The following is a 24,680-nucleotide window of genomic DNA, read 5'->3' as shown; positions in this document are numbered from 1 at the left end:
AACGGCTTATGAATAATGTCATAATAATATCTCCTCCCCGCTCCTCCCCTCCTAATGTCTCCTCTAATGTCTCCTTCCCTCCCCACACCAAAAAAATATACATCTATATATATATGTGTAATACTTGGAAAGTTTTAACCATCCCCAAATAATACTTTCTAATCATCAACTGAAATGACATCACAGTTCCATCTATAACACTGAGACATCCAACTTAAGTCATTTAGAGAAGATAACTTACGCAGCTATTCTTGCTTCATCCCCATCCAGCGGTCTGCTGGACGCACCTGTTAACACTTTATATGAGTAAAGAGGAGAGCCAGGGGGTGATGGAGAATCAAGACTGCCGTATGGTGCTTGCACTGGATGGACTCTGGTGTCTGTCATCGGCTGTGGATCAAACAAAACGGAATAGTTACACAACATTTAGAACCTAGAAAATCCTCTTCTCAACATGGAAAACAATTTCAACAGATCTGAAAGACTTGGAGAAGCATAACTTCTTCATATGGCAGCTTTTTTTTTACAAAAAGAAACATATCCTGGTACTAACACTAGGGTTTGTAGATCTCTCAATAATACCTTGGAGAATATGTTTTTGATAAGTTGGAATATATGCTGTGTATCTATTTCATTATAACTGCAGGAAACAAAACTTTCAAAGGATTCTAAAATCCATAAAGCTAGCAGAAATAAACACCAACTTTCTTTCGGGCCAGTATCTAGAAGGAATTGGTCGACTTGCAAACTCAACGTTTGCAAGCGGGTCAAAAAAGTGACAAACAGCGGCTCAATTCAACCACTGTTAAGCAAAATATTTGGAGACCTGTACTTCACTGACAGTGATTGCTTTACATGTTTAATACTTTGATAAGTCTGGTATTTGTTTGGTGTTCTTTATTCAATGATGACCTTCAGTGTAAGGCCAGCCACTTTATAAAGAAGCTAGTTTAATACTAGACTAACTGATTGCTTTATTTGGTATCTTTCAAAGAATGCAACAAAAATAGTTGATGGTCGCAAAGCAATGAAAGCTGCACATCCCCATTTTTGAAAATCAAGCTACTGGACTGAATTACCCAAAACTTGGTATCTTTCAAAGAATGGAACAAAATGGTTGTTACTGGTCACAAAGAAAAGCAAAGATATATAGATAGAAGCAAATCATAAACGGAATCAATTCAATTGTGTTAAACTCATTTCAGTCACGGTATAGTGTTTGCTTGATTATCTTTAAGCGGAAAGAAATATTAGTAACACAGCAATCAAAGCTCAATAAATTAATCTTTAAACAGGAAGTGAAAATAAATACAAATTTAAGAAGTCAATCATGCATGTCAAATCAAAGCAAAACAATCAACCCCTAAACAGAAACACTCAATGTCATCTGTGACATCACATACATCTTAAAAAACAACATTGGTAACAAAATGTGTGTTGTATACGAGTGGCTAGATAACATTAGGTATAATTATGGAGTTAAGTAATAATTCTCTGGGAGTTATTGTCAGGACCTGGGTTGATGATTCTATGATTCCCTTCAGGAAGATTAAATCAAAATAAGGACATTGTACTGATTTTGATTTAATCTTCCTATAGATATATATATATATATATATATCATATATGTCATATATGTCTGCTTTAATTATGGAGTTAGACAGTGTTCCAAATATTGGTGGAGATGTTGACGATGGTAATGAAACATTAAAAAACGACCAAAGATAAAAGAAACATCAACAGAAAAAAAAATCAAACAAATAATAAGATGAAACTAAAACTAAAAGAAATTATGCAGATGGATATGTAAATTCACATCAAACAAGACAAACCTTATTATGTCACTTACACAAGTCTAGCTGAACAATCTTGCTATGGGATACACATGCAAACAAAAAAGGGTATCACAAAATTGTCAGGTTGATTTGAAGGGGGAAAAGAAAACCAACGAGAACAATATTGGTGATTTGTGAAGGTTTTATATCACAATACTTGATACATGACTTGATACAGGGTACTGAATACCAATGTGATTTGGCCAAGAAGATATCAAGACTCTGGGGGCCACAACTGGAAGCCTTAAATTCCCCTCTCAATTTAAGAGAAACAATTTTTCTACTCTTCTTTGTAATCTTCCTAATAATTCCACAGAAGTTAGCAACAACGGATTATTTGAATTGCTAGTGAGGGGAAAATACTTTTATGTTAAATTTCAATTTGTTTGAAGGAAGGTACATACTACAAGCAAATGAAATAGTCCGTCACCCTTGGTTAACTTTAAAATCTCCCTTCAGTGCCAGTCTGCAACAGAACCACTGTACAAGTTACTTAAAACAGTACAGGTTGAGTGATGTGAGAAACATAAGATAAAAAATCTTCATGTTTTGATGGACAATCACACTGATGAAAAAAAGTCTGGGTAGAAATACTACTGCTACTTAACAGAACTTGTATTTTGCAATAATTTGATGTGAAATATGGAAACAAATCTATGAAACAATCAACGAAAACTATAACCTGATTATAATATAAATATATAGGCGTGTACGATGAATGACATAAAATGTAGCACTTAGATAAAATTGTCGTCTGTGAACGGTCAGTCTGATATTCTAGGATTAATTTTTTGATTAGTTTATTGATTAATGTTTGTAATATCTTACAAAAAGATAAACACAGACATAGCATGCTAATACAGATGTCACTTCAGTCACATTGATAATCAGTAATACTTCAACAAACAAACTTTATCACACGGAGCAAGCATCAATTCATGCTGAGTAAAGAAGTACAAGGTGAGACATGCTTACAGCATCAGAATCTAAATGTTATTCTCAATTTATAAACAATCAATCTTCACTGCTTTTTCAGTGCTTTCCAGTTGTTTCTAAAATGTCATGGACTTAAAATACGAAACGTTTGTCCCAGAAGAAACAAGTTATCTCAGGAACAGATCGTTACGAGATCTTACTAGAGGACAGTGTTACATCCTTTTCGTTGGGGAAAGAAAAAAAAATCAACTACCAAGATCAATCTAGGAGATGAATAAACTACTTCATGAATCAACTACATGACACAATGATTTATTATAAATAAACGTTGTTTCCACATTCAATGAAAATTGATGCACTACACCAGGACTATGATTTTTAATACTTTTGTTGCTTCTGTTAAATCAGCTCTATGGGATGATATACATGATGTTGCAGCTGAAGCAGGGTATAAGTGGACAAGTTACCCTCTTTGAGAAATGTTTACTCAGGCTCAGCGAACAACCCATGGATATTTGCGCTTTTTCTACAGGAGAAAATACACATTTGAAACATTGGTGAGTCGACGTTAACTTTCCAACGATGGTAGACTACAACATGAATGATGACGGACCTGCACAAACACACAGTTTGACTTACACGGAACCAAAACAGATATTACTCAAATGGTGAGAAATCAGGGTAAAGTAGCCCTGATTGTTTAAATGCTAATATTGAAGCACACTTTGGCACTTAACATGGTTCTTGTCAGAGAAGAAAAGGAAGGATTGGAATGGTATTTTTTGATGGGAAATGTAATTCTGAAAGTCACTGGAACACCCTACAGTCAATAAAGAAGAGTTGGTAAGCAGCAAGCAGCATGAAGGCGGGAGAACAGTTTAGAGTTTTCTGAAAAGGTATATGTGTAAATTTACAACATGCCATTCTTTTTTCAAAACTCCACACACAAGCAGTTTGGAAATAAATAAAAAAGAGCATGTTTGTTCTTGAATGAGCCTGTATTAACTGAGCTGCTAGTACACTATAGATTGGTTCAGGAGTGAAGTAGTAGATGAATCTGGTGATCCTACCAAAGGTTAGAATTCCTATTCACCAATGCATTTTCATATAAACGATATGACATGATCTGAGCTCATTCTTAACTACTAAATGAATTAAACTCAACAAAAATCCCTGATATCTAGAAACAAATCCATCTCCAGTTGTAAGATGTAACAGGGATTGAGAAAATTGGTCACTTATATGGAGCTTTCTTTTTTATGTACTTTTCAACTAAAATATTTTCAAATTTACATTAAGGATTGCACTGTAATATTGACATGACTTGTGACTTCCACATGTAAGAGCCATGTGATGTGCATGTTATGTCATGCTCTCAGATCACTGTGTGACATGTGACTCTCACACCATGGTCATGTGCATGTCACGTGGTGTTCGTAGGTCTCTCTATGCATGACATGTGACTCTCACACAACAGTCAGGTGCATGTTATGTCAATCTCCCAACTTGAAAGATGTGCAAAACATCATGTTATTTCTGTGTGCACCAGAACCGTGCTATAATGGAAGTGCATAAAACCGCAAATGGAGGGTGATTTCAAGCAGTAAACCTGGCAGAGATAAAACTGATTCCCAAACCTGACACTGAGATACAAACGTTGATGAATGAACAAAACAGGTTGGCCTTTGATTACTTAAAAAACTGAATTTTAATTTGGGCAGAAGACAAGACCACACTCGTTCTCTCACCTCGTCTAGAACAAAGACTGTTGGATCCACAACTGTTTCTAGCATGTCGATATCCTCATTGCAACGTTTCAGTAATTCAGACGTCCTCTTTGAGATCTCATGAAGCTGTTTTTGGGTGGACTTGCAATCTTCCGAGTCGACATCAGCAAAGATCTGATCTGCAATTTCTTTCATCCAAACAACCCTCGGCTGTGACGATTCAAGGAATTTCTTCTTTTGCTGAATTTTGACGAAAAAGTAAGAACGCAAATAAATGAGCAGATGAAACAAAGTGTCCAATAATGCTACAGTAAAAGAAATGCTTAAGCCCTCCCCCCCCACCCTGTCATTTAATTGTACTTAAGTTTGCTAAAAAACGTCTCAAAAGTACTGTGCTGGAGGTAATTCTGACCCTTAAAATTATTACCGGTGATTGACGAGTGTTAAATTGGTAATGAGCTCTGTCTGCTTGAAGGATAATGCTTTTAAGTACAAATGCGGTTGAAGTCTGACTGGATTGTCTGTTATTTCAAACTGTAGTATCTACATGGGGGGATTACCTTTTAACCAGGGTACAGAATACATTCATTCGGCAAATATCTCACAATGTACGTATTGAAGGCTGTGGGTATTTACATGTTACAACCACTAAAAGACAGAGGGGTATATTGTGCGTTATATTGCCATATTGCTATCATGGTGGGTTTCATGGCTTGTAAACCCAAACAATTATATTTCTAGAATAATCCTGGTAGTATACAGCGGTAATGCTGGACTCACCACAAACAGATTATAAGCTTCTTGTAGAGTATCTTGGTCTGCCTGAAGATCGATGGGCTCGTTGTTATCGACAGATTTTTCACATTCTTTGAGTTTTCGGTCCAAATCACTGATGCTCTGGTGGAATTCCTCACTCCTCATGATGGCTAACTGCAATTCTCTTCTCCAGGTCTCTGCTCTGAGACAGACCGCTTCCCATCTGTGGTTCATCACTTCAAGTTTCTCCTGTAATTCTTGGCCCTCTTCAGTCTCTGGATCTAAGAATTCATTACTGCACAGCTTGATGGAATGAAGGAGAGTCCTGCACGTGTTTAAACCTAACCGGAAATCCTGTGAACAAAAAAACAAGATGAGTAGAAAACATCATATCCCATATCCCTAGCATGAAACAGTTCCTTAAAATGCCTTCATTAGCAAACTCAAGGTATATATTGATATTTGACAACAGAGAAGCAACAATGAAGCAACAAAACCAGGAATAATTTAGTAATCAGATCTCATGTAGCAGTTGAGAAGGCTGTGAACTGTATCTCATGTAAAATACTACTACAGTTTCTGTGTACTAAACCTGCAATAAATCTTTGCATTCGCGTGGCAATTTGCCAATATTGCATAGCTTTTTGCAAGTGCGATATCAAATAAATGATGTGCCCTTCAAGTACATTTTCCATACCACAAATTTCAAACCCCACAATGGTTCTATCAGGGCTCCTTTATATCCTACTAATAGTAGCGATAACATCAGCAGAGAATTTTGCCTGGATGTTAGGCTATGCATGCCTAGGTGCATCTGTAAAAAAAAACTGTTATAGATCTAGCCGCCATACTGATATTTTGTTTGGATGCATGATATTTCCATTTCTCAATTTAAATTGCAATAAGGCAAGAATATTCTTATAGTGCTCGATTAATTGCAATGTGGCAGATGTCACCTTAGCAACAAAACTAGTTACTCCTATTAAAGGCCATGAAGACTTGCCCCAAACCGCATGCGGCCATCTGAAAAAGTTAACTTTCTGTGATACCTTAATTGTTATCTTTAGCTGGACCTGAGATGTCCATCACTGTATCGTTTATACACTGTGCTGTGGGTATTGACCGCAGCTGTATGTACTGACTGTACACTTGTGTCTAATTACCGACGGTAGCAAGCTGTGTGTGTATTTTCTGGGATTGATGGTGGTGTTTAACACTTCTGTTACACCTCATTCGAAACTAGGTCAAATTACCGGCACTAGACGTTTCTTTTTGTGCGAGTCTTCACACACTTTAAAGCCATTACATCTTTCTCTTGAAATATCAAAACCTCTCTTACCCTGTACTTTCTGAAACTGTCCTCCAGGTCTTCAATACCGACACCAGAACCCTGTGAGTTGAGCGTATCTTCAGCTTTGTCCAGCCAATTGTTGATTTTGTTGAAGTCTTTCTTAAACTGTTGCCACTGTTTGCTGTTGTCTTTATAATGACTCATCTTATCCGCCAATTCATCCTGTATGCCTCGCCATCTTTCTGCCAACTCTGCTGAGACAACAAAATATATATTTACAGTTTCAGATTAGCATATTGAAATATGTATTAAGACGCAAATATATGAACTTACAGTAGTGTGGTTTAGTTTCACTGACTTTATTAAAAATGTAATAGGACCAAAGTGTTAAGACATCCCTTGAAGTCTATCAATGTTTGTTGTAATGTTTTACACATTCAAAGTTTAATTTAATTAACCCAAATACTTATAAAGCCAATAGAGAAGCTAATTTCAAAACCCTATTCATACAGTGAATGTGGATGAACACCCAGCTCACACAATGCCTTAATTGTTACCCGTGGATATTCTTCCCAACTATCCTTGTTCCAACGAGCATATTAACCAATCACTGTCACTAACTAGTCAAGAAAATCTGGGTTTGTGATGGATTTTGAAGCAGGAAATAAAGGATTGTGAAGCAGATACAAACTGATTCAACACAGTTTCACATCAAATATTCACGTAATGTGAGTAACCAGTTTCACATCCAATATTCACGTGATGTGAGTAACCAGTTTCACATCCAGTATTCATGTAATGTGAGTAACCAGTTTCACATCCAGTATTTACGTAATGTGAGTAATCATAGTTCACATCCAATATTCATGTAATGTGAGTAACCACAGTTTCACATCCAATATTCACGTAATGTGAGTAACCATAGTTTAAGATCCAATATTCACGTAAAGTGAGGAACCACAGTTTACATCCAATATTCACGTAATGTGAGTAACCAGTTTCACATCCAATATTCACATAATGTGAGTAACCAGTTTCACATCCAATATTCATGTAATGTGAGTAACCACAGTTTCAGAAATATGTAATTAATTCACATCCAATATTCACATAATGTGAGTGACTGAGCAAGTGAGGCACAAACCACATATTTGTTTTTCATTTAAAAGAATTCACACATGTAAGGAATCCTACTATGGCACTTCACACATGTAAGGAATCCTACTTTGGCACTTCACTTTTAACTTTTACAGTACCGTTCACATTAAATCGGCCGTGGCATCGTGTATCGTGATGCCCTTATCTTTTTCTATCGTTTTCTATCGTGAAACCTGACTACTGTAAATTATTTGTACACGCTACCACGATATAACGATATACCACGATCACACGCTATATCGTGATACCAAGCCTTCACGATAGCAAACATGACTGCTACATTCACGCTAACACGTTATATCGTGAGATCGTGATTTCAAGCTGAGCGCAACACAATTCGTAACTTCGTTTGGGCTTTGGGTTTTTATTATTCACGCTATTTCGTTAAGTCGTAATATCGTGTATCATGAAGTTCCTACTCTACTGTGCGAAAATCGATCTTTACAGGAGTTCCGCCTTGAAAACTTTTTGATGTCAGCTCACAACTTTACACGTTTAACTTTTTATTTAACAACAGTAACGTTACGTACGGATAGCGACTTTTCTGTTACTAGTAGTGTTAGTTGTAGATTTTATGTTCCACGTTACTTTGAATAGTTGGCAACATTTTGAAGAATAATAAAGTACTACTAAGCCTTTCTTGTGTTAATTTTTTATATAATTTATCGTTGGTTCGAACAGAATGAAAAGGGAAAAAAATTCCACCCTAACAACTTTGAAGCAGGGCCGGTTAAAAACAAAACATCTTCATCGTCCGCGCAAGGGGCCTCCCTTTTCCTGATTCCCGAGTCTCTATTCGGATTCAAGAAATCTAACCTTAAAAATTATTTTGTTAAGGTTGCCACATATTCCAAACTAGTATTAGCGCATGAAAAGAAGAAAAACGTCAGCCTGTTTTTTTTTCAGATCTCAGTACGAGAAACATGTATTTTATTTGGATAATAGAAAAACTTTCTTTTATGTGGTTAATTAATATTTTCCTACCCTAGCTATTATTTGATAAAACCTTCATGAAAACCGACTTTTTAGAAAATGGATTTTGAAGCTCAGTCAATAATTTAAAAAATGCTTACCGTTAAATACTGGCGTCAAAAATACATTTCGAATTTATTCCAATAAAGATCCACAAAGGATAAAAATGCGAAGAACAGCTTACTAAATAGAATTGAAACTGCATGTACAGTACATGGTCAAATACTATACAAAGAGATCGAGTTCACCGAAATACCCCTTTTCCCTACCACCTGAGGAAAAGCGTCTTTTATAAATTATAGTACCATACAGTACTTAACATTTGATACAAAAGTAACATCTACAACAACTTCCCAAAATTTGTATGTGTCACAATAGGTTGAGTTTTAACCGCACAGTACCATTAATAATTTGCATATTACATCAAAAGTTACACTCGGGCGTCCAGATGGCGGGAAAATGTACAATCATGTACAATTTGTTGTGTCGTTCCCACGGTGCAATAAACTTGGGCAAGTTGCCAAGTTCGAATGTCGTTGACCTACTTATGTTCCGTAAACAATGTCAACGGGAATTATGTGTGTAAAAACTTGTGTTTTTTCCATGTGTTATAAATATATATAGAAGTTTTACGTAAGCGGAGTGAATTTCGGGGCGGCTCGTTGATTGTGAGGAAGCACTTATCTAAGCATCAATATTTGTGAAATATATCGTACGGTTTTTCTTCAGAAAATATTTTTGACTAGTATTTTCTCAATGTATTAAGAAGGGTGACATACTCTGTTCCGACGTCTCTATGTTCCGACGTCTCTTTAAGTTCCGACAATTTTTTTGGACTCTAATTTTTTGAACTTTTTTTTTTTTTTTTTTTTCTGGGGGGGGGGGCTCAATTTTGTTAGACCCAAATTCTGTCTGACTAATTTTTTGGGGGATTCAATTTTTTTCGGACCGAATTTTTTTGGGGACTCATTTTTTTTTACCCAAATTTTGTCTGGCTTAAGTTATTTTTTTGGGGGGGGGACTCAATTTTTTTGGACCCAAATTTTCTTTGTGGAATCAATTTTGTTAGACCCAAATTTTGTCTCACTAACTATTTATTAGGGGGGACTCAATTTTTTCGGACCCGATTTTTTTGGGGGGACTCATTTTTTTTGGACCCAAATTTTTTCCGGCCTAATTTTTTTTTTGGGGGGGGACTCAATTTTATATGGACCCAATTTTTTTTTGTGGAATCAACTTTTTTGGACCCACAATTTTTCTGACCTGATTTGTTTGGGGGGACTAATTTTTTTCGGACGCGCCAATTTTTATTTACGAAACAAAAAATAAAAGGGCCCAGAGTTTTTTATGACCCAAATAGTGCTTGTCCGAAAAAAAATTGGTCATAAAAAAAATTAGAGTAAAAACAATTTGTGTCATCAAAATATTTTGGTCCAAAAAATTATGGGTCTTAAAAAAATTTGGTTCGAACTCCGAAAACATATTGGTCAAAAATATTGGTCAAAAGAACTTCAGAGTAAACAACAATTGTCGGAACGTAGACACGCCGGAACCCATAAAATATACTGGGTCTACCCCTAATCATTGCATTTTGAGCGAATGTGTATTTAACTACGTTACATGATGCTTAAACACATGTTTGAACAAAATGAAAAATTCAAGTATTACCACATAAATATTCAAAAAATATACTTTTGTTGCATGGTATGAAGGATTTGGTGAAACTAAACATGTCTGGACTGGTTTGAAAATTCTACGAGGTTCGTGATCAACTTGACCGTCTAGTATTTTCAGAAAGTAAGGTTGCTACCATACAAAACTGTCCGGCCAAAAGCAATTAAATGACTTTATGACATTTAAATAAAAAAAGCTTCTAACAGAAGTTATGACCAATTTTGTATAATGTTTAATGTGCGCGTCAATACGGGTTGCCATAAGGATCATATCAATTACTGATGCTATGCAAAAGAAACTGCTTATTTGAGCAAACAATTTTCTCGAAAATCTTGCAAAATTCGATCGTGAAAACAATGTTCAAACATACTAAAGTATGCCACCCTATGCATCCCGGACGGTGAAAAAGCTACTGTGGGCCTATATTCAGCGTTACAAATGCATATTAACCCTATCGTAACATTTGGGACGATTTGCTAGTACAATTAAAGCCTGGGCTGATATTCTTGCATACAAGAAGTTCAGAACGAATGTTTTGTTCAAACTGAAAATATTTTGCGACCGCTATTTTTTTAAAGAAGGGGTTTGTATGAAGGAGTTTGGATGAGTAGGCCTACAGTGTGTTCATTAGGCGTATCGTACTAGTTTTGCGATTATGAAACTTGTATGTCGATTGACACTTAATTTTGGTGACACACCAAACTTTTTGATCAGAATTTGCAATAAATCTATTGCACATTGCGTTGAATTGATGATTTCATCTACTGCGGGAAGAAGCCTACCCCAATTCTTTCAAATCACGATGAAACGATCGATCGTTCTGCAACGTGATTCACGCTATAACGATAACATCACGATAAGATACAGTGCCAGTGAAATGATGCACACATTATCACGATATTACGACCACGATGCGACACACGATATCACGTTAGGTACTTGCTATAGGCGTAATGGAAACGATATCACGATAGACTCCTCGAGTCTCCTCATATTTTGTCACGATACACGATGCCACGGCCGATTTTATGTGAGCGGTACTGTACCTGTAGCTCTACTCCTGAGTAACTCATCTTCATCTTCATTATCTTCTCCAGGTTGATGTCTCTCTAAGGCGTCAATGTTTACCCTGCAGTCCTTTACAAGTGAAGCCTGGGGATCAACAGATAGCAATATGTTTGAGTGATGACTGTAACATTTAACATTTTACGTATCTAAGTCTGGTGTCTACATTTGTGATGGTGATTTATCACATTCTAGCAGAACCCTACTAGACGTGAGGAGATGGAAGGCAAGGATCATAAGGAACCTAATTACAGTATGTAGTCTGCTATTTTAGTCCACCAAAGTCAGATCAGCATTGATGAAATCAAGAAAAATTTTCAAAAGATTTGCCATTAAGACAGTAAAACATGAATATCAAATTTTGTTACAGACAAAATTATACTGGATTAAATGGTAAATAAAAGAAATGATCATTTAAGTATAGTAGCAAACTTGTTGTAACTTTAAAGATCTCTTAATTGTGTTGAGGGGTGTTCAATTATGTGTAAATATTGTAACTTTGTCTTTACGGTGCAAATAGGCTTTTAAAGCTTTGCTGGCACAAAGCAAACCATGAATGAGGAAACAATATAATGTGGACGATGTAAACGATCTGTTACTTCTAGCATTCATATCACTCTCTTAATCTAACAACATACTCTACGAATATGAGCAGCTAGAGTTTTTTATCGCTATTGTCTGGTGAACTTTGTTCAAATGTGAGGGAACAGGAAACTTCCAACCATCTCATACTTACAAATTCTTCGTACTCTTTCTCCGACTCTGGTCCTGTTGGCATCGGACATCTGAGGTTGTTTTCAAGAGCCTCTATTCTTGATTGGCACTCTTCGAGTAAGTCGGGCAAGTCCTTCTGATTCAATCCCTCTAACCTTGGTCGGTACTTCCATTTGGAATCTGTTTCATCGGCACCATCGAAAGACGTGTCCCACTCTAATGTTCCCCCTGCAGTCGGGGTCTGCCTCCCGGAGTCGCCCCTGTGGTGAGGGGTGCCGCTACCAGGCCTACTGGACTGTTGTTGAGAGACTGAGGGTAACATACTATAAGCTGCTGTTGCTGCTTCACCCTGTGGTACTACCAATGGCTGGAATGTACGATCCTGGTCGAGACTGTTTCCTCTCTCGGGGCTAGAATCACGACTTGATGAGTCACTGTACTCGTAGTCGCCCCCATCATCGCCAGAAGACATCTGGTCGATATCTGCGAGCTGTTATCGGAGAGAAAACAATATGATTACATAACTGAAATGTCCACAAAATGTCCACAGTGTCATCTTTTGGTAAACATATATATTAGCTGTGGCTCAACCACAGATTTTTGAACAACCTACATAACTATGAGTACCTCTTTTCAAAGAGTTTGAATTTTTAATTCTTTGATGCAATTGGCAGAGAAAATTATGGGATGTTTAATTATAATTTTACAAACCAAGCAGACCATTTCCCAAAGAGTTACTGGTCTTTACTAATATGAAAAGATGAGAACTGTCCAGGAATATCTAATAAACTCTGAAGGGATGTTCGTGTCTTCTTTGCTTTGCTATTCTCTTTTACTATACCCTGGGTAGCCTAGGTCTACATCACAGAGTGCAAACGTTTCTACACAAAAGTTATTTTAATTTTACTAAATGGAGTAGGATAAAAGACGGGCATAGAATGATGGAATGATGTTTTCTTCATTGTTCCTGGAAGTGGTTATAACTGATCATAAAGAATGTGCAGCTTTACTCTTTATGTATAAGAAGTATTTTATTGAACACTTTTAAATCTTCCTTCTCATTTCATTCCACTGTGAGGTGCTTCTCAAAGTTAAATCTAATAGAAGACAGTAATACATGATGAGGTGGATCGTGTTCAGGGGAAGTATTCCGGCATTTCCAACACACCTCAAAACTGCACATACAGTATGAACGTTACTGCCCATGAATTCTTTGCATGATATCCATCAGATATGATTTACAATGAACATAAACAGACATCTTAACCAAGAGACAACTTACATGGAGAATAATATTTACATATATTCATGCACTCGTTTGTAGACTACAGATAGCACAGCAAAGAATCATGCGTGTGAAAACAAGCAGGCAACATAAGTAAAACGCACAAGTTTCAAAATACACAACCGATCGGTTCATCTAAAGGACTGTTTGCATACATCCTAACATTGAGGGTTTTAACCTTTGAATAAATCCAGAAAGTAAACTTGTTCTAATTTAAGTCTGTTGGGTCGAAGTACATGTAGCAGTGATTTGTGAACACATTCAACACAGCATGCAACTTCAAACATAGAAAGAACTGTTAGAATAATAATCAAATTTTCTAAATAGAAGAAAACTGTTAGCAAACTACTTATCCACTAAATAGCCTGTGTAAGAGAATGTGTATAAATAAGAGGGCCTGTCATTTCCATATTAGCAGGATTTCTTCAGAGGCTAAAGTAACAGTAACAGAAGGGACAAATACACACACAAATACACACTCTTTTAGGGATGCACCGGATCCAAATTTTTGGATCCAGCCGGAACCGGATTTTGCTGGATAGTACATGAAATCCGGCCGGATAAAATCCGGCCGGAACCGGATTTTTCATTACACAAAAGAAAATCATTAATAAGAAGTAGAAGTATGAAACAAGGAGTATTATTTTGGTTCATCTTTAGAAACAGTGGGTCAGACCATTGAGAAAATTAAATTAAACATGTTAAACCTAATTTTTCCTTACTTTGAATGTTTTTATTATTTTTTGGAAATAGTTTACATTTATTTAAGTTAATACCAACACCTTTTTAAGGAAATTCAGGCCAGATTTTGAAAAAGATCCAGCCAGATTTTGAGAAAGATCCGGCCGGATTTTGAAAAATATCCGGCCGGAACCGGAACCGGAACATTGCTCACTATCCGGCCGGATAGTCCGGCCGGACCGGATATCCGGTGCATCCCTACACTCTTTCTTCTCTCCATCCTTTGTCTACTAATCCTCTTACATCTTTCTCTTTTGTCTTCACCCTGCTCATTAACCTATCTGTATTCTGTGTGTGTATTTGTCCCTTCTGTTACTGTAAGATACGCTCAGCCTCTGAAGAACATCCTGCTAGGATTGAAACGTCAGGCCCTCTTATTTTTACACAAAACCAATTTCTATAGGATGACACCCATGAAACTTCATGTGCATTTCATGATAAAGGATACTGTACGTGTGTGTACAAGCAAACCCTTAATTTTGTGAGACACAACTTTCCAAAATGCAATGTTGAACACATTAAACTTAGGAAGCTTTTTCACCCTGAATTTAAAAGTTACATATTGAGAACTATGTTCATCCCCATGTTTCCTGTTAATAGATCTTTAAAGCGAATTAGGATCGACTCATGGCAAATTTTGTCATAGCTGGTAACTTAAAAGCATAGTCAAAATTAGTTTCCTTGTAAATAGGCCCCAAAAATTTAGGAAAAACTTTGCAACAGAACGTTCCCAAAGTTTCCATCTGTCATCATCTGGTTCGAGGGAGGGCGAACATTTGAGCAATTAGTAGTAGAGAAAAAGATAGACCTGTATTCATTCTTGTGTCTCCAGAAAATTTAGGACAATAATGATAAGCTTAATGACAATACTGAAAGGAGAGTAGGATTGGAAAGTGGATCACAGCAATGCTACTCAACACCATTTTTTTAATTATTCTGTACTTGAAAGTTTCTAATGTAAAAATATTGAGCATCTTAGTGACCCTACCCCAGGGCTAGAGGAAGGATGCTAAATCAGGGATGAGGTCAGGAAAGGTTGTCATTCTTTTTTCTGTGTCTTATTCAAATTCATGCAACTACAGTAGCATGGTAAGCCAGTTAGTTTAGTTTAGTATTCCCAAGTGTTAGGATGACAACTGAAGCTCACTTGTAAGCCTATCCATGTGATGATTGTGGATGAACACAAACCTTCTCATTAAGACTAGTAAGTTCGTCAGGCTTCAAACGAACCCTTATTGAAGGCCTAAGTTTGCAACACAGGACCTACTAACAATATCCATATTCTTAACATTTTGACTAATACACAATCTTTAATCTTAAAAACCAGATTTGCATTGTTCATCAACACCAGTGCAAAGGGTCATTCGGTCGTCCTAGACAACCAAATTTCTGTCCGGACAACCCAAATCAGCTTTGGAGGTTGTCCGAGGGAAGACTAGTTGTTTTACATCAAATTCAGTTTGCAGTGAAAGTACATACCTCCAAAAAGGTATAATAATTAATTGGTATCACCCCCTACAGCTGGTGTTCTAGCTATTCACTGACAACACACATCTCTCCTACAGTGTACATATTGGTCTTTGTTATTTTGGACAACCAACCCCTTTGCTTTTCAGACAACCAGAAACATAAGGCTTGGTGATCCAAGGGACAACCAGAAAAAAAAACCCTTTAAAAATTTGCCCTGAATATCAGCGAGGAAAATACAACATCAACGAGAAACGACTATGAGGAGAGGAAAGAGTGGACCATCGAGCTAATGAAACATCTAGCAAAGAGAGACAGAGAGAGAGAGACAACTAAATAATAACTCCATCTCTGACCTCGCTGAGAACAGCACTTGGAAGAAGTTCTGCAAAACTGTCAGCTTCATCATCGCTTGGCTTTAGACGAGAGAGGCGGGTTGGGAGAATTGGTGATACTTAAAAAGTTAATGACACAATTCACTCTATGATTAACTACATTAATGTAAAATCAAATATACTCTTACTCTACTGTAACCAATCCGATCTCAAGTGTGTTATAAAAATACATCAATGGTCTGAGAAATCCAGATAACAAGTTGGGGTGAAATTGGTAATATGGTTATAGAGTTAATGATACATGTACAAACTACAACAAATGTGACCTGCATACAAAAAAATCTCTGGTAGTTAATCACAAATGCAGTAGCAGCAAAAACAGTAAAATAAAGTATGTTATAATTAATGATTCTCGTTACAGTATCATATTCTCTTGAGTGATTTGATGCAGACTGAATATGTGAGTTAGACCTTGTTGTTCCATAACTGTGAACACTCGGAAAAGATGAAAAACAACGATTTCTTCTGCCACGAGACAAAATTCTGGGGACAAAATCATCAAGTTTGCATACCTCAACACTGGCCCATTGCATCAGTTACTCCTTAAGTCAATGTATGCATTCTTGCTATTAATTTGCAAGCAGCTCTATACTTTTATAATAGTACATATGTATTAGTCAAAACTGAGTCTTTATTAGAACTTGTCTAGGCTCCAATGCCCACACAAGCCGAGATAAAATTTCACAATTTGACCCTTTCTTCTGTTACGTAATTAATTCAGTTTGCTAATTTTCCCATTAAGAACCACAACTACTCATTACAAATTAAAATAACAGATAAATGGACACTGAAAATTGAATTACTTAAAAATGATGTTTTAATCGTTTCAATTCAATAAAAACAAATTTGTTATAGCTTAATTTCTCATTTACCTCTGCAAATGATAACCTCTGTAATTTCTTCTGGAATCTGCTAACCCTTGCAAAGACCTCATCCGCATACCGATGTAGGTCATCTAAGTCTTCCTGAATGGTAGCTGCATCCGATGGGTCACATCTCTGCATCAGTCCTTTCGAGAAGTCATCGATCTCATCCATTCGGGATCTGTTGAGTTCAATCTCTTGCTGGAAGGCCTGTAAAATAAGCAGAAAAATGGTTGAGGAAAGATTTTAACAATTACATTACAATAATTGCTAACACATGATGGTGAGAGACATCCTCAAAGGAAAGTTTATGTTTATAAGGAAATAAGAAGGATTCAGGTTTTAGTCGGAGGGGACTAACTGTCTCAATTGGTTTGGAATAGACATTAAAAGTCTGTTTCTGAAGAAATCAGACTAATCCTTATCAGACTAATCCTAATCCTTACCATCTAAAACGGGCCAGGATAGGTTAGCAAAATGATACCATTACTGTCCCAAGATCTGATGGGATACATATAATATAATCATGCTTGGATGCATAAATATATGCATCAATGATTTACATTCTTGACCTCCTTAAGTTATCTTACCATCTAAACACGGGCTAGGAAAGGTTAGCAAAATGATACCATTACTGTCCCAAGATCTGATGGGATACATATAATATAATCATGCTTGGATGCATAAATATATGTATCAATGATTTACATTCTTGACCTCCTTAAGTTATCTTAGATCTTCAGGTGAAGAGAGTTTGAACGACAAAAGTGAGTTTTTTCCTTGGCCGTAATAGAAAAATATGATCGCGTTTATGGTAATCTTAGTGCATACTTAAAACTTAAACGAACTCAAATGTAGGACACGCCACTTGAAGAAAGTCCTGGGGGAGGGGGAAGCTCAGGTTGTGGGGGGAGGGAAGCTGAGGTTGTGGGGGGAGGGTGTAAAATACTCAAAACTGACTCAAGTTTCAAACTCCAGAATACTTACTTTCATCTGTTTGACTTTAATGGATACTTCCGATTCAGAGAAGTGTTCAACATTGGTGAGTTGTAGATCCATCTCGGTTAACCAGACAATCATGCTCTCCCTGGTACTATCAAACTCCTCCTTCTGAGTCAGGAGGGCCTTCATCCTCCGTAACACCTTATTGCACCTCCTGGCCACGTCGTCCCACCTGTTGTTGGCCTCGTGAACCATCTTACGCAACTGAAGATTGGTGTCCGTGCGACTTTCTCTCGCCATCCTACGATACTGCTTGTTGATCATCTCGAGTTGTGCTAGATTTTCGTGGATCTTTCTTTGGAAAGCCTGTAGAATAATTTCAAAATCAAAATGTGGGATTGATTAACACATTAGTAGAGTCAAAATCTCGGAGCCCTGATCATTAAGGAGCAAATTATCAAGTGTATATATGTGTGTGTACATATATATATAAATACACATATAATATATATTAAATATGGAATATTGAATATTAAATGAATATTACTGTCATAACAATTATTTTTTCAAAATAAACTACCGAAATTTACTTTCCATAATTTGGAATGATAAAAATAGAAAGAGTAATACAAAATAAGTACCATTTTGGGAAATATGGAAAGTCGTATGCTATTTGTACACAAGCGATTGATTGATTGATTGATGTATTTATTTATCAAAACCAGTTACACCTGACCTGAAAATGCCCATTCCATATTCAAACCATGCAATTTCTCCACCAAATCACAGAAAGCATTTTCTGTGGACTATCGGTTGAGCAAGATATGAGCTTAGTTATGCTTCTCTTTCCAAATAAATCATTTTACCTCAAATTTCTTCACTTCTTCTTTGATAACGACAAATGGAGCTACCGTCAAGGGGTGTGACAGCATATCCTCGCTTTTCGTTAGCCAATCAGCAAACCCTGAGTAGTCCTCAAGAAACTTCTGCCACAATCTCCAGGTCTCTTCAATTCTGATAGAAAAATAACAAAATAACAAATTAGGCATTCTGCGACTGCATGAGCTTTATGTTCTAAAGATGTATATCTCATGCAAAAAGTCATGTAGTACTAAGAATTAAAAGACATTTTGTGGGAAGTAGGTTTCCATCCACTGGAATATAAAGTTGGCGATTCTACAGCAAGATCCATGAATGACAGAAGATCTGTAGTAGCTGCTCCTGGTGATGGCTGACCATCTGGTAATCTTGTAAGGAATCTTGTAAGGTAGTCTTGTAAGGCAATAGTAAGGTAATCTTGTGAGGTAGTCTTGTAAGTCAATCATGTAAGGTAATCTTGTAGAGTAATCTTGTAAGGTAGTCTTGTGAGGTAATCTTGAAAGGTAATCTTGTAATGTAATCTTGTAAGGTAGTCTTGTAAGGAAGTATTGTATGGTAATCTTGCAAGGTAATCTTGTGAGGTAGTCTTGTAAGCCAATCTTGTAAGGTAATCTTGTATGGTAATCTTGTGAGGTAGTCTTGTGAGGTAATTATAGTCTTGTGAGGTAGTCTTGTAAGCGAATCTTGTAAGGTAATCTTGTAAGGTAATCTTGTAAGGTAGTCTTGTGAGGTAGTCTCGTAAGCCAATCTTGTAAGGTAATCTTGTATGGTAATCTTGTGAGGTAGTCTTGTGAGGTAATTATAGTCTTGTGAGGTAGTCTTGTAAGCCAATCTTGTAAGGTAATCTTGTAAGGTAATCTTGTAAGGTAGTCTGTATGGACGTTGTATGGTAATCTTGTAATGTTATCATGTAATGTAATCTTGTGAGGTAGTCTTGTGAGGTAATCTTGAGAGGTAATCTTGTAAGGTAGTCTTGTAACGTAATCTTGTATTAGACTTGTAAGCCACTCTTATAAGGAAACCTTGCAAGGTAATCTTGTAACATAGTCTTGTTAGGTAAAAGTAGCTTTGATTGTCTATTATATTACTTTTAGTTGCAGTCTTAGAACATAAAATTTAGCCTGGGATATTTATACAGCTTAATTTTATTGAATTGGTTTGTCACTTCGCATAACTCTGATCAAGCAATTTCTTATTTGCACGTAATTTTATACAGCTTGGTCTAGGAGATATGTATACTTACAACTATCTGACTACTTAATAAGTGCCATATTAACCATGTGACTTGCTACAGACAATTTTGTGGCCTTAACGGCAATGCACTATTTCTTCATTTGGCAAAACTTTGATGATTTTACGGATGTTGCGTCCCAAATGCTTTTCAAAAGATGACTGCCAGTTATGAAACTGAAGACACATTTACTGAAACAGAAGTCGTATTAGTGTCTTCATTAAAGATACCACTCTGACAGATCTGTTGTCCCTATCTTTGGTACTGTACACTACTAATCACCTGTAATCACTCTCACTAATCACTAATCTGGTAATCACTAATCACTCACAACAATACTACTAGTTCATATACCGGCAACATTGTCTCCATCATACATGAAATTATCCAACAAGCACTTAAGCTAATGAGTACAGAATGGAAGACTATATATCACAACTGAATAAAACTGACACTTTCAATGTGATGTTAAAGCAATCATGCAAAATCTTACTGTAAATTAAGTTTCTCCTATCAAAAACCTTTTTCATTACATTATGAAGCTGAAATTTAACAATATTTAAAAGCCCTGGCCCCAGTAATTGTCATTAAGACGACGTGTGGTAAGTGCTTACTTTGTTTTCCGTTCCAGTGATAATTTGCATATATTGTTCCATCTGTGGTCCAATGACCTCTCAGTGACCCTGAGGGCTTCACTGTCAGCGTCTGTAGAGCAGGCATCGTTGTCATGGAGAAGCATCTCGCAAAGACTCAACACCGACGACACACTACTGCTGTGCCTCTCAATATCTTTCTGAAGCTCCTGGATAATAAATGTACGACAACACGATATGAGATATTTTGGCTGTTAAAAAATCATTGCTTATTAAATTTGATCCTCGACAGAGGACAAAAACCACCAGGATTTATGTTACAACAAATTTATGTAATTTGAAGGAATGAATACAGTGTAATCATAAAGATGCTACGCATTTGAAATCAGTTTTATATTTGGTTTAATAATTTACAAAATATTGGCTAGAGAAAACTGTTTTAAGAATAAATGTAAACAAGCTCAAGGATTAGATCAATTACTGATGATAAGATGTTGCTGGATCCAGGAAAAGTTCCTTTTCAAACTTACAGCCTTAAATATCCAAGTTAATTTTTTTTATGACATTCTTATATATTTGTTTCTTGCTTAGTGCTAACTGAATTATTAAATACTTTAAGAAACCTTTCCATCAGATATGCAATCTTATGGTGGCAAAATGATGTTAAATTGAGGTTTTTCATACATTTATTAATATATATGTAGACTCCTACTTGGTCTTGTTATGCAGATACTGCAGTGTGATTCCTAGCAGTACCAAAATATTCTACCACTCCTGACATTAACAATGAGACTGTTTCTGGATTAAAAATTTGTTTTATCAAATTGCAACTTCTTCTTGAGTTCCAAGGCTGCAAATTCCCCTGAAATGTTCCAGTTCTACTATATTTATTTACACATTTTCTACAAGATGTTTAGCATCTCACAGGAGGGAACACTCATGCAAGTATCATGGACTTAAAGAGACTATAGCTTGAAAAAAAACATTTGTTGTGAAACCAGATAGGATAATTAAGTTTTGCAGCTATATTACGGCAGTAAAGCAATAAACTTAATAAAGAATATTATGTATGGGAGCATGAAAGTATTACACTGGTTAATACATCCATGATAGCTACAGTTAAGACTACAGGGGAAACAAACAACCCAACTATTATCTTTGGCTTATATGACAGAGCGTATTGTCAAGAAAAACTCCCCCAAACAACCATGAAATATCTTGTTCCGTTGAGAGATATCGTAGTTCAAAAGTAGTGTCACTGTAAATCTGTGATGTCATAGTGCTGGTCTGATCTGAAACATTTTACTTTCTCTTTTAGACTATTTTTTTCATATTTTCAAGAGAAAGTTTCAGTGACACTGAAACCAATACAACCATTAGGTCATATTAAGAGGTTCAATATTTTAGAGTCATCATTTGCATAACCCATCTTTCCATTAGAAAATATATAAAACATTGTCATAACATAAATAAAAAAAAAATGAAATACGTGCAATCGTGCATGTGGCTCAATGATGTCATATTTAGACTTGATCAAGTCTAATTCAGCTTTACTTGTGAAGAAACACTAAATCTATGGTATCTCCCAAATGGATTAAGATTATCTTTTAACTGGGAAAGTTGCTCATGGCAGTTATCTCTATCACACACACCAATAATGATGGTAGGGTTTAATATGTCTCTCTTAAATACTTTCAAACAGTGGACTTGTGGTTATACAATGGTACATTGTATTCAAATTTTAGAATTTAATGAAGGGCTTTATAAATTGTCCATTGCATTATTTGTGATACGGAGTGGGTGCAAGTATCTGCATGGAATAATGGTAAACAGGTAAACAATCTATCAACTTCCCTAATTAAAGAAATTCAAGGTTATTGTTGATTCTATTGAATGGTAAATATTGTTGTGTTGACCTTTAATGGGTATTTTAAGAAATTCAATACCTAAATAGGTTACAGATTCTTTCACTAACAAAAAAAAAAAAAAAAATCTACCCCAAAATTAACAATGAAACAAACAAGAAGAAATAAGTAGTGACCTTCTAAACTCATACAGTGCAATTTGACCACAACATTAACTGCAAAAGCAGAGAAGATTGTTTTATGGTGTATATATATATCTGCCACACACTTGTATTAATTCGAGAACTGTTCACCACTATTGCTAGTGGGGAACTAACTGTCACCCACTTGCATTAATTGGAGACTGGTCACCACTATTGCTAGTGGGGAATTAACTGTAACCCACTTGCATTTGGAGAACTGTTCACCACTATTGCTAGTGGGGAACTAACTGTCACCCACTTGCATTAATTGGAGACTGGTCACCACTATTGCTAGTGGGGAATTAACTGTAACCCACTTGCATTTGGAGAACTGTTCACCACTATTGCTAGTGGGGAATTAACTGCTACCCACTTGCTTTAATTGGAGAACTGTTCACCACTATTGCTGATGGGGAACTAACTGTCACCCACTAGCATTAATTGGAGACAGGTCACCACTATTGCTAGTGGGGAATTAACTGTAACCCACTTGCATTTGGAGAACTGTTCACCACTATTGCTGATGGGGAACTAACTGTCACCCACTTGCATTAATTGGAGAACTGTTCACCATTATTGCGAGTGGGAAATTAACTGCCACACACTTGCATTTGGAAAATTGTTAACCACTATTGCTAGTGGGGAATTAACTGCCACACACTTGCAATAATTGGAGAACTGTTCACCACTATTGCTCGTGGGGAATTAACTGCCTCCCACTTGCATTAATTGGAGAACTGTTCACCACTATGGCTGGTGGGAAATTAACTGCCATCCACTTGCATTAATTGGAGACAGGTCACCAGTATTGCTGATGGGGAACTAACTGTCACCCACTTGCATTAATTGGAGAAGAGTTCTCCACCATTATTGCGAGTGGGAAATTAACTGCCACACACTTGCATTAATTGGAGAACTGTTCACCACTATGACTGGTGGGAAATTAACTGCCATGACTTGCATTTGGAGGACTGTTCAATACTTCATATCCTACTACAATGTTTCCTCTTTCACATATTTGCCTTTAAAACTCTCAACACATTAACACCCAACCTCAAAGCCCTTGGCTTCTAGTTTCCATTCCCACAAAATTAAAGACAACATAAAATGTAACACAGGTTTGCATTACAATTATAAATTGCATCTTAATTTGGAATCAACTACTATCTGTATGTCAATGCACAAGCAGTTTAATAATATTTTTCTGTTGTACAAATAAATTGCTTCTAATAGAATCTAAGAAACAACTATCAAGGATAAATCCTGGATGCTATTGATTTAATGATCAACACTGGTATATATATATAGATTCTTATTTCTCCTTTTGTCTACATTTTGCAGTATTAGATAGTTACTACCGTATAAACATATTTCAGTGTTGATCCATTCACCGGATTTGAATTTCAGAACATGGTGGAAAACAACACCATTTAATGTGACATTTTTTTCAACTTAAAACTGACTTTAAATAGCACCTATCAGGGTAACAAATGGTTTTTGACTCTCGGTATTGGTTCCTATCATAGTATGTTATAATGTATACCTGTTGGACTTTCAGCTTGGCCTGTATCTCTACTAAGTTACAGCTTGTATAAGTCTCTGGTGTACTCAGTTCTCTTTCCACTTTGCTCAACCACCGTCTGAGATCATTGGTGTCCTTCTCAAGCTGTTGCACGGCTCGTAAGGTATCTTCAAGCTTCTTTACTCTGCAAAATAAATTTCAAATTAATTTAATATATATATATCATAATAGTATAGGATATGAAATTCAAATAACTGTTTTTACAATAATGGTTAAACTATAAGTACAGTAAGCACTGGTACAATGAACAATCTGTGTGATACCATTTTCATTGTGAGGAGAGGAAGAGGGAATTAGGAGGGTATATTAGGGAGGGATCTAGGTGGGCAAGGGAAGCAAGCATGGGAGGGAAGGGATGAGAGGGAGGGGAGAGGATGGGAGAGGATCTGTCTGCATCACCTTTCCCTTGATTCTGCTGTGATCAGGACACAGCAGACACCAATAAAGTTATGAAAGGTAAAGATATATACAGGATTAAAATAATGCCATAGTGCATCTACAAGCTTTCATTAAATCTGCAAGGCTTA

The 24,680-nt window shown here is 36.4% G+C and overlaps 1 protein-coding gene across 9 annotated transcripts in view; it reads right to left on the bottom strand.

The window, feature by feature from the left end:
* LOC139971612 (uncharacterized) overlaps nucleotides 1-24,680 on the bottom strand; it is a 254,208-nt gene that overhangs the window by 3,027 nt on the left and 226,501 nt on the right. For 4 of the 9 annotated variants that reach the window (XM_071978238.1, XM_071978241.1, XM_071978239.1 and 1 more), the window contains 12 exons: nucleotides 24,115-24,277; nucleotides 20,546-20,733; nucleotides 18,688-18,835; nucleotides 17,867-18,187; nucleotides 16,889-17,089; nucleotides 15,978-16,037; nucleotides 12,151-12,618; nucleotides 11,396-11,501; nucleotides 6,594-6,799; nucleotides 5,279-5,608; nucleotides 4,520-4,738; nucleotides 242-390 (listed from right to left, as the gene is read on the bottom strand). In XM_071978238.1, the coding sequence (XP_071834339.1) occupies nucleotides 242-390; nucleotides 4,520-4,738; nucleotides 5,279-5,608; nucleotides 6,594-6,799; nucleotides 11,396-11,501; nucleotides 12,151-12,618; nucleotides 15,978-16,037; nucleotides 16,889-17,089; nucleotides 17,867-18,187; nucleotides 18,688-18,835; nucleotides 20,546-20,733; nucleotides 24,115-24,277 (2,559 nt within the window). Of the gene's footprint in view, nucleotides 1-241; nucleotides 391-1,849; nucleotides 1,873-3,238; nucleotides 3,298-4,519; nucleotides 4,739-5,278; nucleotides 5,609-6,593; nucleotides 6,800-11,395; nucleotides 11,502-12,150; nucleotides 12,619-15,977; nucleotides 16,038-16,888; nucleotides 17,090-17,866; nucleotides 18,188-18,687; nucleotides 18,836-20,545; nucleotides 20,734-24,114; nucleotides 24,278-24,680 lie in introns of those variants that run through there. The other 5 variants (XM_071978246.1, XM_071978247.1, XM_071978240.1 and 2 more) reach the window with 5 other exon arrangements.

The sequence above is a fragment of the Apostichopus japonicus genome, chromosome 8, assembly GCF_037975245.1.
Source record: "Apostichopus japonicus isolate 1M-3 chromosome 8, ASM3797524v1, whole genome shotgun sequence".
Taxonomy (NCBI): Eukaryota; Metazoa; Echinodermata; class Holothuroidea; order Aspidochirotida; family Stichopodidae; genus Apostichopus; species Apostichopus japonicus.
This window is presented reverse-complemented; position numbering and strand designations above follow the sequence as displayed.